Source organism: Sapajus apella, unplaced genomic scaffold (assembly GCF_009761245.1).
Source record: "Sapajus apella isolate SASKATOON/1434 unplaced genomic scaffold, GSC_monkey_1.0 scaffold96, whole genome shotgun sequence".
In the NCBI taxonomy this organism is placed as follows: Eukaryota; Metazoa; Chordata; class Mammalia; order Primates; family Cebidae; genus Sapajus; species Sapajus apella.
This window is the reverse complement of record NW_022437036.1, coordinates 4,200,320-4,214,770: the sequence shown is the minus strand read 5'-3', so window position 1 is coordinate 4,214,770 and position 14,451 is coordinate 4,200,320. Positions and strand designations below refer to the sequence as shown.

General features: G+C 37.6%; 1 protein-coding gene across 1 annotated transcript in view; it reads right to left on the bottom strand.

The window, feature by feature from the left end:
* Nucleotides 1-14,451, bottom strand: part of SYCP2 (synaptonemal complex protein 2) — an 88,755-nt gene that overhangs the window by 28,599 nt on the left and 45,705 nt on the right. Inside the window, exons 22-25 of the mRNA XM_032257046.1 lie at nucleotides 9,954-10,023; nucleotides 9,274-9,331; nucleotides 8,718-8,851; nucleotides 8,148-8,581 (exon numbers count right to left, since the gene is read on the bottom strand). Of these exons, the coding sequence (XP_032112937.1) occupies nucleotides 8,148-8,581; nucleotides 8,718-8,851; nucleotides 9,274-9,331; nucleotides 9,954-10,023 (696 nt within the window). The remainder of the gene's footprint in view (nucleotides 1-8,147; nucleotides 8,582-8,717; nucleotides 8,852-9,273; nucleotides 9,332-9,953; nucleotides 10,024-14,451) is intronic.

Here is a 14,451-nt window from a genome sequence, read left to right as displayed (position 1 = left end):
AATGGGTGTATGAGGAATAGCTGTACCTTCTACTCATTTTGGGGACTAAAATTACTCCAAAAATAAGTTTTTTAAAAGTAGGAGGACTACAAAATAAGAATTATTCTCAGCATAATTTTAGATAACTTAGTTTTAATAAACTCTCATAGTATCCTTAAAGATAATGAGTTCTCCTCATTTTATATTTACTTTTCTCTAGTTATCAGGCATGTAGGTTTTTTAATTAAAGCAAAATACACAAAACTCTAATAAACACAAAATGTACTATTATAACCATTTTTAAGTCTTTTTTTATATATACATATATATTTTATTGCACTTTAGGTTCTGGGGTACATGTGAAGAACATGCAGGATTGTTGCATAGGTACATACATGGCAATGTGGTTTACTGCCTCCATCCCCATCACCTATATCTGGACTTTCTCCCCATGTTATCCCTCCTCAACTCCCTACCCAACGCTGTCCCTCCCCTAGTACCTGCCAACATACCCCAGTTTGTGATGCTCCCCTCCCTGTGTCCATGTGTTCTCATTGTTAAACACCAGCCTATGAGTGAGAACATGTGGTGTTTGATATTCTGTTCTTATGTCAGTTTGCTGAGAATGATGGTTTCCAGGTTCATCCATGTCCCTACAAAGGACATGGACTCATCGTTTTATATGGCTGCATAGTATTCCATGGTGTATATGTGCCACATTTTCCCTGTCCAGTCTATGATTGATGGGCATCTGGGTTGGTTCCAGGTCTTTGCTATTGTAAACAGTGCCACAATAAACATACGTGCACATGTGTCTTTATAACAGAATGATTTATAATCCCTTGGAATATATACCCAGTAGTGGGATTGCTGGGTCAAATGGAATTTCTAGTTCTAGGTCCTTGAGGAATCGCCACACTGTCCTCCACAGTGAACTAATTTACACTCCCACCAACAGTGTAAAAGTGTTCCTATTTCTCCACATCCTCTCCAGCATCTGTTGTCTCCAGATTTTTTAATGATCGCCATTCTAACTGGTGTGAGATGGTATCTCAATGTGGTTTTCATTTGTATTTCTCTAATGACCAGTGATGATGAGCATTTTTTTCATTTGTTGACCTCATATATGTCTTCTTTTGAAAAGTGTCTGTTCATATCCTTCACCCACTGTTGAATGGGTTTGTGTTTTTCTTGTAAATCTGTTTTAGTTCTTTGTAGATTCTGGATATTAGCCCTTTGTCAGATGGGTAGATTGCAAAAATTTTTTCCCATTCTGGGGGTTGCCGGTTCACTCTAATGATTGTTTCTTTTGCTGTGAAGAATCTCTGGAGTTTAATTAGATCCCATTTGTCTACTTTTTCATTTGCTGTCAACGCTTTTGGTGTTTTAGTCATGAAGTCCTTGCCTATGCCTATGACCTGAATGGTTTTGCCCAGGTTTTCTATGGTGTTAGGTCTTATGTTTAAGTCTTTAATCCATCTGGAGTTAATTTTAGTGTAAGGTGACAGGAAGGGGTCCAGTTTCTGCTTTCTGCACATGGCTAGCCAGTTTTCCCAACACCATTTCTTAAACAGGGAATCCTTTCCCCATTGCTTGTTTTTGTCAGGTTTGTCAAAGATCAGATGGTTGCAGATGTGTGGCATTGCCTCTGAGGCCTCTGTTTTGGTACTAATACCATGCTGTTTTGATTACTGTAGCCTTGTAGTATAGTTTAAAGTCAGGTAGCGTGATGCCTCCAGTTTTTTTTTTTTTTTTTTTTTTTTTTTGCTTAGAATTGACTTGGCTATGTGGACTCTTTTTTGGTTCCATATGAAGTTTAAGGTAATTTTTTTCCAATTCTGTGAAGAAAGTCAATGGTAGCTTGGTAGGGGTAGCACTGAATCTATAAATTACTTGGGGCAGTATGGCCACTTTCACGATATTCTTCCTAACCACGAACATGGAATGTTTTTCCATCTGTTTGTGTCCTCTCTTATTTCCTTGAGCAGTGGTTTGTAGTTCTCCTTGAAGAGGTCCTTCACATCCCTTGTTAGTTGTATTCCTAAGTATTTTAGTCTCTTTCTGGCAATTGTGAATGGTAGTTCATTCTTGATTTGACTCTCTTTAAGTCTGTTATTGGTGTATAGGAATGCTTGTGATTTCTGTACATTGATTTTGTATCCTGAGACTTTGCTGCAGTTGCTTATCAGTTTACAGAGATTTTGGGCTGAGATGATGGGGTCTTCTAAATATATAATCACGACATCTGCAAACAGAGACAACCTGACTTCCTCCTTTCCTAACTGAATACCCTTTATTTCTTTTTCTTGCCTGATTGCTCTGGCTAGAACTTCCAATATTACATTGAATAGGAGTGGTGAGAGAGAGCATCATTGTCTAGTGCCAGATTTCAAGGGGAATGCTTCTAGTTTTTGCCCATTCAGTATGATATTGGCTGTTGGTTTGTCGTAAATAGCTTTTATTATTTTGAGATACATTCCATCGATACCTAGTGTCTTGAGAGTTTTTAGCATAAAGGGCTGTTGAATTTTGTCGAAGACCTTCTCTCCATCTATTGAGATAATCATGTGGTTTTTGTCTTTGGTTTGGTTTTTGTCTTTGTTTCAGTTTATGTGGTGAATTACGTTTACAGACTTGTGTATGTTGAACCAGCATTCCATCCCCAGGATGAAGCCTACTAGATCATGATGGATAAGCTTTTTAGTGTGCTGCTGCAATCAGTTTGCCAGTATTTTATTGAAGATTTTTGCATCGATTTTCATCATGGATATTGGCCTGAAGCTTTCTTTTCCTGATGAATCTCTACCAGGTTTTGGTATTGGGATGATGTTGGTCTCATAAAATGATTTGGGAAGGATTCCCTCTTTTTGGATTGTTTGGAATAGTTTCAGAAGGAGTGGTACCAGTTCCTTTTTATATGTCTGGTAGAATTTGGCTGTATCTGGACCTGGGTTTTTTTTTTTTTTTTTGGTTGGTAGACTATTAATTGCTGCCTCAACTTCAGCCCTTGTTATTGGTCTATTCAGGGTTTTGACTTCTTCCTGGTTTAGGCTTGGGAGGGTGCAAGTGTCCAGTAATTTATCCATTTCTTCCAGGTTTACTGGTATACGTGCATAGAGTTGTTTGTAGTAATCTCATGGTAGTTTGTATTTCTGTGGACTCTGTGGTGATATCCGCTTTATCATTTTTTATTGCATCTATTTGATTCTCCTTTCTTTTTCATTGATCTGGCTAGTGGTCTATTTCGTTGATCTTTTCAAAAAAACAGCTCCTGGATTTATTAATTTTTTGAAGGGTTTTTGTGTCTCTATCTCCTTCAGTTCTGCTCTGATCTTAGTTATTTCTTGTCTTCTACTAGCTTTTGAGTTTTTTTTAATCTTGCTCCCCTAGCTCTTTCAATTGTGACGATAAGGTGTCGATTTTAGATCTTCCCTTGCTTCCCATGCGGGCATTTATTGCTATAAATTTTCCTCTAGACACTGCTTTAAATGTGTCCCAGAGATTCTGGTACATTATGTCTTTGTTCTTGTTGGTTTCAAAGAAGATCTTTATTTCTGCCTTCATTTCATTGTTTATCCAGTCATCATTCAAGAGCCAGTTTTCAGTTTCCATGAAGTTGTGGAGTTCTGAGTTAGTTTCTTAGTACTGAGTTCTAATTTGGTTGCACTGTGGTCTGAGACACTGTTATGATTTCCGTTCTTTTGCATTTGCTGAGGAGTGATTTACTTCCGATTATGAGGTCAATTTTAGAGTAGGTGTGATGTGGTGCTGAGAAGAATGTATATTCTGTAGATTTGGGGTGGAGAGTTCTGTAAATGTCTATTAGGTTTGCTTGGTCCAGATCTGAGTTCAAGTCCTGGATGTCCTTGTTAATTTTCTGTCTCATTGATCTTTCCAATATTGACAGCAGAGTGTTAAAGTTTCCCACTATTATTGTATGGGAGTCTAAGTGTCTTTGTAGATCGTTAAGAACTTGCTTTATATATCTGGATGCTCCTGTATTGGGTGCATATATATATATATATATATATATTTAGGATCCTTAGCTCTTCTTGTTGCATTGATCTTTTTACCATTATGTAAAGCCCTTGTCTCTTTTGATTTTTGTTGGTTTAAAGTCTATTTTATCAGAGACTAGGATTGCAACTCCTGCTTTTTTTTTGCTCTCCATTTGCATGGTAAATCTTCCTCTATCCCTTTCTTTTGAGTCTATGTGTATCCTTGCACGTAAGATGGGTTTCCTGGATACAGCACACCAATGGGTTTTGACTTTTTATCCAATATGCCAGTCTGTATCTTTTGATTGGGGCATTTAGCCCATTTACATTTAAGGTTAATATTGTTATGTGTTAATTTGATCCTGCCATTTTGATGCTAGCTGGTTGTTTTCCCCATTAGTTGATGCAGTTTCTTCATTGTGTCAATGCTCTTTACCATTTGGTACATTTTTGGAGTGGCTGTTACTGGTTGTTCTTTTCTATGTTTAGTGCTTCTTTCAGGAGCTCTTATAAGGCAGGCCAGGTGGTAACGAAATCTCTGAGCAATTGCTTGTTTACAAAGGATTTTATTTTTCCTTCACTTATGAAGCTTAGTTTGCTGTATATGAAATTCTAGGTTGAAAGTTCTTTTAAGGATGTTGATTATTGGCCCCCACTCTCTTTTGGCTTATAAGGTTTCTATCAAGAGATCCACTGTGAGTCTGATGGGCTTCCTTTTGTGGGTAACCTGACCTTTCTCTCTGGTTGCCCTTAGCATTTTTTCCTTCATTTCAACCCTGGTGAATCTATTATGTGCCTTAGGGTTGCTCTTCTTGAGGAATATCTTTCCGGTGTTCTCTGTATTTCCTGGAATTGAATATTGGCCTGCATTGCTAGGTTGGGGAAGTTCTCCTGGATAATATCCTGAAGAGTGTTTTCCAGCTTGGATTCATTCTCTCTGTCACATTCAGGTACACCCATTAAACATAAATTAGGTCTGTTCACATAATCCCATATTTCTTGGGGGCTATGCTCATTTTTTATTCTCTCTTCTCGAATCTTGCCTTCTCATTTTATTTCATTGAGTTGATCTTCAATCTCTGATATCCTTTCTTCTGCTTGGTCAAATTGGCTATTGAAACTGGTGTATGCTTCGTTAAGTTCTTGTGTTGTGTTGTTCAGCTCCATCAATTCATTTATATTATTCTCTAAGGTATTTATTCTTGTTAGCATTTTGTCAAACCTTTTTTCAAGGTTCTGTTTCTTTGCATTGGGTTAGAACATGTTCTTTTAGCTCAGAGAAGTCTGTTATTGCCAATTTTCTGAAGCCTGTTTCTGTCAATTCATCAGGCTCATTCTCCATCTAGCTTTGTTCCCTTGCTGGTGAGGAGTTGTGATCCCTTGGAGAAGGAGAGGCATTCTGGGCTTTGGCATTTACATCCTTTTTGTGCTGGTTTCTTCCCATGTTTGTGGATTTATCTACCTGTGGTCTTTGTAGCTGGTGACTTTCCGACGGGGTCTCTGAGTGGACATCCTTTTTGTTGATGACGAAGTTATTTGTTTTTTAGTTTTCCTTCTAATAGTCAGGCCCCTCTGCTATAGGACTACTGGAGGTCTACTCCAGACCCTGCTTGCCTGGGGATCACCTGCAGTGACTGTAGAACAGTAAGGGTTACTGCCAGTTTCTTCTTCTGTTATCTTTGTCCCAGAAGGATACCCACCAGATGTCAGCCTGAGCTCTCCTTTATGAGGTCTCTTTGGATATACAGGGGCCGGGGAGCTGCTTGAGGAGAGTTTGTCCCTTATAGGAGCTCAAGTGCTGAGCTGTGAGCTCCACTGTTCCGTTCAGAGCTGCTGGGCAGGTACATTTAAGTCTGCTGCAGCAGAACTCATAACCGCTTTTTTTCCCCAGGTGTTCTGTCCTGAGAAGGTGGGGCTTTATAAGTTCTTGACATGCTGCTGCATTTTTTCATAGATGCCCTGCCCAGTGAGGAGGTAGCCTAGTCAGTCTGCCAGCAGAGGCATTGCTGAGCTGACATGGGCTCTGCCCAGCTGGTGTGTGAATTTCCTTGAGGTTTTTGTTTATAGATGTATAGTTAGAACTGCCTTGGTAAGGGCGGTCTGCCTCAGTAATGGTGGACTGCCTCAACAATGGTGGATACCCTTCCCCCCACAGAGCTGGACCGTCCCAGGTCCAGCTGTGCTTGCTGTGAAACTCTCAATCCAGAGCATTTCAGATTGCTGGTCTTTGTGGGGGTGGGACCCGCCAAGCCAGATCACCTGGCTCCATTTCAGCACCCCCTTTTCTTTTCAGTTGAATGAGTGACTCTCTCCCAGGCGCTCTAGGCAACAGTTGAAATGGCACCAAGATTTGTGTGAGTTTTTGTGTGGAGACCTACTGCACTAGCTGAAACGGCCATGCTGAAGACTCGTGGTGTTTTCCACCCAGGAATCTTCTGGTCTGTGGGCAGTAAAAATTCGTTTGGAAACGCGGTGATCACTCACCCTGTGTTCTCGCTGGGAACTGCACTTCAGAGCTGTTCCTATTCAGCCATCTTCCCATATGTTCTTATACATAACAGGTAGTAAGTTATTACTTAAAGTCTCCTTAAGATTAGAGTGCAGTCATGGTTTACTTGTCTTGATAGAAATGCAGCAAAAATGAACCTTCTCTAAAATACTGTATGATTTCAGAAATTCCAGTATCATTGGAGCCAGCCTAGGAAATCTGTGCCGCTGAACTAAGAAGGTTGCTCTGGGGTGACCCAGTAAGTAGAAAGACAGTATCAGATAGATGACTACCTTAGAAGACAGAGATCCATGGAACTGGTGGGAAATTCTACAGAGGGACACAGGTAGGGACGCTATGAAGAACGGAAGACAATTTCTGAAAAGAGCAAGTCGATTTTTTAAAAATCAAGAGCACAGCCTAAAAGATTAGGTTTTATGCTCCCAGAAAATAAATGAATAGCTCAGAGAAATTATGTGAAATTATTCTAAATACCAAAGAAAGCAATTTAAAATTTAAATTTAAAGACAGATCTGTGTTTGGACAAAAAGGACCTTATTTCCCCTGGGACTGAGGAAGTAAATAGTAGCTAAGATAAGAAAGAGAAAATAACATATTAGGAACTAAGCAAAAAGGGACCCAAAGAATATGATTAAAGAAAACAGCCAAACTATGAACAGAAAGTGAGTTTCACGTTTAAAAAAGTTTTTTAAAGGACGCTGGTCAAGACAAATTAAATAATGTCTAATTATACACAATTGCAAATTATCTCTTAAATATCATTTGCACATTGAGATGCTCCATTGTGTGAACATTTTACACTGACTCTAGAAATTTGGTTACCCAGGTATCAGCATTACTACAAAAGATAAATGAAAATAAAAGCCTACAAAACCTGGATTATTTTAGAAACATCAAAAAGCAGATTGCATTACTTGCAATGGAAATTTATTCTAATTTAACAATTTTTCTTAATCTGCATTTTGATAGTTATGAAAAAAATGATTTACCCATAACTGTTACAAAAAGTAAAATTTTCTCCCCTGGAAGTCTGGTGGCAAAGCAGCTATTGTCTTAGAGATGTTCTCCAGAGATGATTAATCTGAAAATGAAAGTGGGAGCTCTAATAATGATGAGTAACAGTTACAACAGAACACAGTCTCTTCCAACTCATTTACACACTTTCTTGCAAAACCTTGTCAAGGTTAAATGCATTCATCCAAAAATACTTGAGCTGCTACTGTGTTTTAAGGCTGTGCTAGGATGCGCAGGAAAATAAATGTTGAATAAAAGTCTATGGTTATAGTCCAAGAGGGAAAAAACCAAAATAACCATTTATTAAAAAGTAAGAATTATAAGAGATGTACAAACAGTTCTATATGCATATTTGAAAGGAAAGAGTGGGAGGAACTCAAAAAGAAGAGATAGGAACTGCATGGTTCATTAATTCTACACATATTTTACATGCCTGATACGTGCCTCGTATTGTTCTATCCAAGCTAGGACTAGGGAGAGGTGAGGGAGGACTTTAAGGAGGAATTCTCAGAGTCTGGGCCCTGAATTAGAAAACAAGGTATTACACATGTTAAATATGTAGCAATTAATCAAGCTTGCTTTCTTCCTTATGTTATCAAGTAGGCATCTTATGGGTATGCAGAAAGCAAAGCACATTGAAAGCTCACCATTTTTTTTTGTTTCAAATCCCAGGAATTAAGTTCGGAAGTCAATTCTTTCTCTGCTTTTCTATGACTTTTCACATTTTTGCTAGTGGAAGGATTTTTATCACAAGTAGCAGTATTCACATCTTTTGACAATATGCATTTCTTCCTATAAATCAGCGATTCTTCAATTGTCTTATTTAAGAGAACTGATTTAAAAGTAGTTTCAGATTCAACAGGCCAATCACTCTGCTTGATATTTTCAGTATTTTTCTGCTCTGAATATTTAGGATGATTTTGTTGTTGACTGTGTTTTTTGCAGTCTTCAACTTCTGCTTTATCTATTTTGATATGGTCGGTTCTTTCTTTCTTATATTTTACTTTTGCTGTTTCTTCAGAATTATTATCAGATATTGAAGAGTATGATTTTTGTTTAGGTTTTTTATTTATAACAATATCTAATGGGGAAAATGAGAAATTGTTATTAAATTAATAAGTTGACAATATGTAAAATTTGTTCAATTTATATGATTGTTAGACATTTGAGAAAATTAACACTGAACTATTACATACAGATAAAACTGTAAGTTTTACCTTGATTAAAGGTGTCTCCTGATGAAATACTTGCTCTTTGGTTACTACATAGTTCAATGTTTGTTACAGGTGTCCAACATGCCCATTTGCTGTGTATTTTATTTCCATAGATGTTGTCTAAAACACCAGGTAATCTAAAAAATGAATTAATTTTCTTAATATGTTAACAAAACATTAGCCTATGACTTTCAGGCCTTGATTTTTAATGTAGTCAATGTTTACCGAAGGAAATGTATTATATGTGTGTAAATAATGCATAAATACATCTTATCTTACATGTTCTACTGTATATTTAAACTAAGTTTCTACAGATGTATTGTTTATACATTTTAAAAATTTCATTCACTTTATGTCTCTCAACTTGAAAAGTTATATTGGTCTATAAGGGAGGAAAAAACAAACATATACATCATTCTCCATTGTGCTGTCATAATAACACTTGGGAGATGATTAATGCTATATTCTAAATTTAAAGTCCTTTTCCTTCAAATCAGTTATATACACTAAAAAGGGCATTGATAGATACTAAATGATTTGATGATTTTCTCATACTTACGTAGAATGATCTCTTTTTTCCACTGCCTGTGAATCAGGTATAACATCCTGGAGTTCATCTAAGTAAAAAAATTCAATAATGTTTTCATTTTTTTCATGCAGTTGGCAGAAGGGTTAGTATCTAAGTCTATAAAAGTTCACATATTGGGAGGAATGGATTGATTTTGCTTCGTCTCTCAGACCCAAACTTCTGGGGAACAGAGGTTGTGTATTTCCTTGTAACCTCAAAAGTTCCTTGCACAAAGCCAAACAAATTCTTTGTACATCTTTTCCTTTTTTTTTTTTTTTCCAAGACAGAATCTTGCTCTGTTGCCTAGGCTGGAGTGCAGTGGCTCCATCTCGGCTCACTGAAACCTCCGCCTTCTGGGTTCAAACAATTCTCCTGCCTCAGCCTGCGGAGAAACTGGGACTACAGATGTGTGCCACCACGTCCGGATAATTTTTTGTATTTTTAGTAGAGATGGTGTTTCAGCACGTTGGCCCAGACGGTCTCGACCTCCTGACCTCACGATACACCCACCTCCGCCTCCCCAAGTGCTGAGATTACAGGCATGAGCCACTGCACCCAGACAAATCAATGAAAGCCAGTGGGGTTAAAGGAAAATACAGGAAAAGTATATATATTAAAAAAAAAAAAAAAAAAAAAAAAGAAGGACTAAAATCAAACCACAAGTTACTTACTAAAATTTTGGTTCGGGAATTCAATGTTCTTATTTTCTGTGTTTTCTATACATTTAGTGGTTTTAACATGCTATAAACACAGGAAACATGTTAATGTAAACTTGAATTAAGATGTTACATGAAAACAACTTAAACATCAACGTATTAAGGTCTGAGTCTTTTAAAATAAATCTGCTTTGCTATGAAAAATTGGATATTATTTTCATGTATTTCATAAATGTTATGTCCATTTTTGAAAATTCTCCATCCTAAAACACAAGAAAACTGTCACTACTGACAAGGAGGCAGATGATCACATACATTTTCTGATCACATCCACAGCTAGCATAATAATTCAATTTTTATCTGTAACTGACAATTTCTAGATTCTCCATGACAAATCTTTCCTGTTGCTATTGGTTACACAGCCTGCTTTATCGATTTTGATATGGTCTGTTCTTTCTTATAGTTCACTTTTCCAGTTTCTTCAGAATTATCAGATATTGAACAGGATGATTTTTGTTTAGTAATTATTTACAACAATATCTATTGCACTGCCCAGGTAAATTCTTTCCTACAGCAAGCTTCCCTATTTCCATAGCCAGAGATACACACTTAATCCAAATCAAATACAAATCTGCTACTATTATCAGAAAATAAACCCTTTAGTCTAAGATATTTTGCCTCATCCTGGCTGCCTTTCCTTCTTACTCTAGCCAATGATTCTCCACACTGGGAGGGGAACATTATGGAAATACGCAGGTGTGGTTTGGGTTGTCACAACGACAGAGGGATTCTCCTGATAATAGGTAAGCACAATCCTAGCTAAGAGGCTTATCATCTTACAACATTTAGTACCATGCGATACAACTAAAAAATAATCTTTTTATTATACTTTTAAGTTCTGGGGTACATGTGCAGAACATGCAGGTTACATAGGTATACACGTGCCACGGTGGTTTGCTGCATCCATCACCCCACCATCTACATTAGGTATTTCTCCTAATGCTATCCCTCCCCTAAGCCCCACTCCCTGCTATCCCTTCCCAGCCCCCCAACCCGACAGGCCCCAGTGTGTGATGTTCCCCTCCCTGTGTCCATGTGCTCTCATTGTTCAACACCCACTTATGAGAACATGCAGTATTTGGTTTTCTGTTCTTGTGTCAGTTTGCTGAGAATGATGGTTTCCAGCTTTATGCATGTCCCTGTGAAAGATAGGAACTCATCCTATTTTATGACTGCATAGTATTCCATAGTGTATATATGCCACATTTTCTTTATCCAGTCTACCATTGATGGGTATTTGGGTTGGTTCCAAATCTTTGCTATTGTGAACAATGCAGAAATAAAGACGTGTGCATGTGTCTTTATAATGGAATGATTTATAATCCTTTGGGTATATACCCAGTAATGGGATTGCTGGGTCAAATGGTATTTCTGTTTCTAGATCCTGGAGGAATCACGTACTGTCTTCACAATGATTGAACTAATTTATACATCTACCAACAGTATAAAAGCATTTCTATTTCTCCACATCCTCTCCAGCATCTGTTGTCTCCAGATTTTTAAATCATCACCATTCTAATTGGCATGAGATGGTATATCAGTGTGGTTTTGATTTGCATTTCTCTAATTACCAGTGATGATGAGCTTTTTGTTATGTTTGTTGGCAGAATAAATGTCTTCTTTTCAGAAGTGTCTGTTCATATCCTTTGCTCTCTTTTTGATGGGGTTTTATTTTCTTGTAAATTTGTTTAAGTTCTTTGTAGATTCTGGATATTAGCCCTTTGTCAGATGGATAGATTGCAAAAACTTTTTCCCATTCTGTTGCTGGTTCACTCTAATGATAGTTTCTTTTGCTGTGAATAAACTCTTTAATTAGATCCCATTTGTCTGTTTTGGATTTTGCTGCCTTTGCTTTTGGTGTTTTAGTCATGAAGACCTTGCCCGTGCCTATGTCCTGAATGGTTTTGCCTAGGTTTTCTTCTAGGGTTTTTATGGTGTTAGGTCTTACATTTAAATCTTTAATCCATCTGGAGTTTATTTTTGTATAAGGTGTAAAGAAGGGATCCAGTTTCAGCTTTCTGCATATGGCTAGCCAGTTTTCCCAATACCATTTATTAAATAGGGAATCCTTTCCCCATGGCTTGTTTTTGTCAGGTTTGTCAAAGATCAGATGGTTGTAGATGTGCGGCATTGCCTCCGAGGCCTCCATTCTGTTCCCTTTTGGTACCAGTATTGCTGTTTTGATTACCGTAGCCTTGTAGTATAGTTTGAAGTCAGGTAGCGTGATGCCTCCAGCTTTTTTTTTCTTTTTTTTTTTTGCTTACTATTGTCTTGGTTATGGGGACTCTCTTTTGGTTCCATATTAAGTTTAAGGTGATTTTTTTCCAATTCCGTGAAGAAATTCAATCGTAGCTTAATGGGGATAGCACTGAATCTACAAATTACTTTAGGCATTATGGCCATTTTCACGATATTCTTCCTAGCCATAAGCATGGAATGTTTTTCCATCTGTTTGTGTCCTCTCTTATTTCCCTGAGCAGTGTTTTGTAGTTCTCCTTGAAGAGGTCCTTCACATCCCTTGTTATTTGTATTCCTAGGTATTTTACTGTCTTTGTAGCAATTGTGAGTGGGAGTTCACTCATGATTTGACTCTCTATTACTGGTGTATAGGAATGCTTGTGATTTTTGCACATTGATTTTGTATCCTGAGACTTTGCTGAAGTTGCTTATCAGCTTAAGGAGGTTTTGGGCTCAGACGATGGGGTCTTCTAAGCATACAATCATGTCATCTGCAAATAGAGACAATTTGACTTCCTCTTTTCCTAATTAAATACGCTTTATTTCTTTTCCTTGCCTGATTGCACTGGCCAGAACTTCTAATACTATGTTGAATAGAAGTGGTGAGAGAGGGCATCCTTATCGTGTGCCAGTTTTCAAAGGGAATGCTTCCCATTTTTTCCCATTCAGTATGATACTAGCTGTGGGTTTGTCATAAATTCCATTCAGTATATTGGCTGTGGGTTTGTCATAAATTGCTCTTATTATTTTGAGATATGCTCCATCAATACCTAGTTTGAGAATTTTTAGCATAAAGGGCTGTTGAAGTTTGTCAAAGACCTCTGCATGTATTGAGATAATCATGTAATTTTTGTCTTTGGTTCTGTTTATGTGATGAATTACATTTATAGATTTGCATATATTGAACCAGCCTTGCATCCCAGGAATGAATCCGACTTGATCATGATGGATAAGCTTTCTGATGTGCTGTTGGATTTGGTTTGCCAGTATTTTATTGAGGATTTTTTCATCAATGTTCATCATGGATATTGGCTGGAAATTTTCTTTTTTAGTTGTATCTCTGCCAGGTTTGGGTATCAGGATGATGTTGGTCTTACAAAATGAGTTAGGGAGGATCCGTTCTTTTTGTATTGTATGGAATAGTTTCAGAAGGAATGGTACCAGCTCCTCTTTGTATCTATGGTAGAATTTGGCTGTGAACCTGCCTGGTCCTGGACTTTTTTTGGTTGGTAGGCTATTAACTGTTGCCTCAGTTTCAGACCTTGTTACTGGTCTATTCAGGGATTCAACTTCTTCCTGGTTTAGTCTTGGGAGGGTATAAGTGCCCAGGAATTTATCAATTTCTTCAAGATTTACTGGTTTATTTGCACAGAAGTGTTTGTAGTATTCTCTTATGGTAGTTTGTATTTCTGTTGGATTGGTCGTGGTATCCCCTTTATCATTTTTAATTGCATCTATTTGATTCTTCTCTTTTCTTCTTTATTAGTGTGGCTATCCATCTCCCATTTAAGTACTGGCCAAGCCCGACCCTGCTTAGCTTCCATGATCAGAGTGGTGTGGCTGTAGATGCCGGTAGGGGGGCACCTGGCTTAGTCTGGCTATCCATCTATCTATTTTGTTATTTTTTTTTCCAAAAAAAACAGCTCCTGGATTCACTGATTTTTTGAAGGGTTTTTTGTATCTCTATCTCCTTCAGTTCTGCTCTGATCTTAGCTATTTCTTGTCTTCTGCTAGCTTTTGAATTTGTTTGATCTTGCTCCTCTTGCTCTTTCAATCATGATGTTAGGGTGTCAATTTTAGATCTTTCCTTCTTTTGTGGGCATTTAGTGCTATCAATTTCCCTCTAGAAGCTGCTTTAAAAGTGTCACAGAGATTCTGGTATGTTGTGTCTTCATTCTCATTGGTTTCGAAGAACATCTTTATTTCTGCCTTTATTTCATTATTTATCCATTAGTCATTCAGGAGCAAGTTGTTCAGTTTCCATACAGTTGTGCGATTTTTGAGTGAGTTTCTTAATCCTGAGTTCTAATTTGATTGCACTGTGGTCTGAAAGACTGTTATGATTTCTGTTCTTTTGCATTTGCTGAGGAATGTTTCACTTCCAATTATGTGGTCAATTTTAGAATAAGTGTGACGTGGTGCTGAGAAGAATGTATATTCTGTGGATTTGGGGTAGATGATTCTGTTGATGTCTATTAGGTCTGCTTGGTTCAGT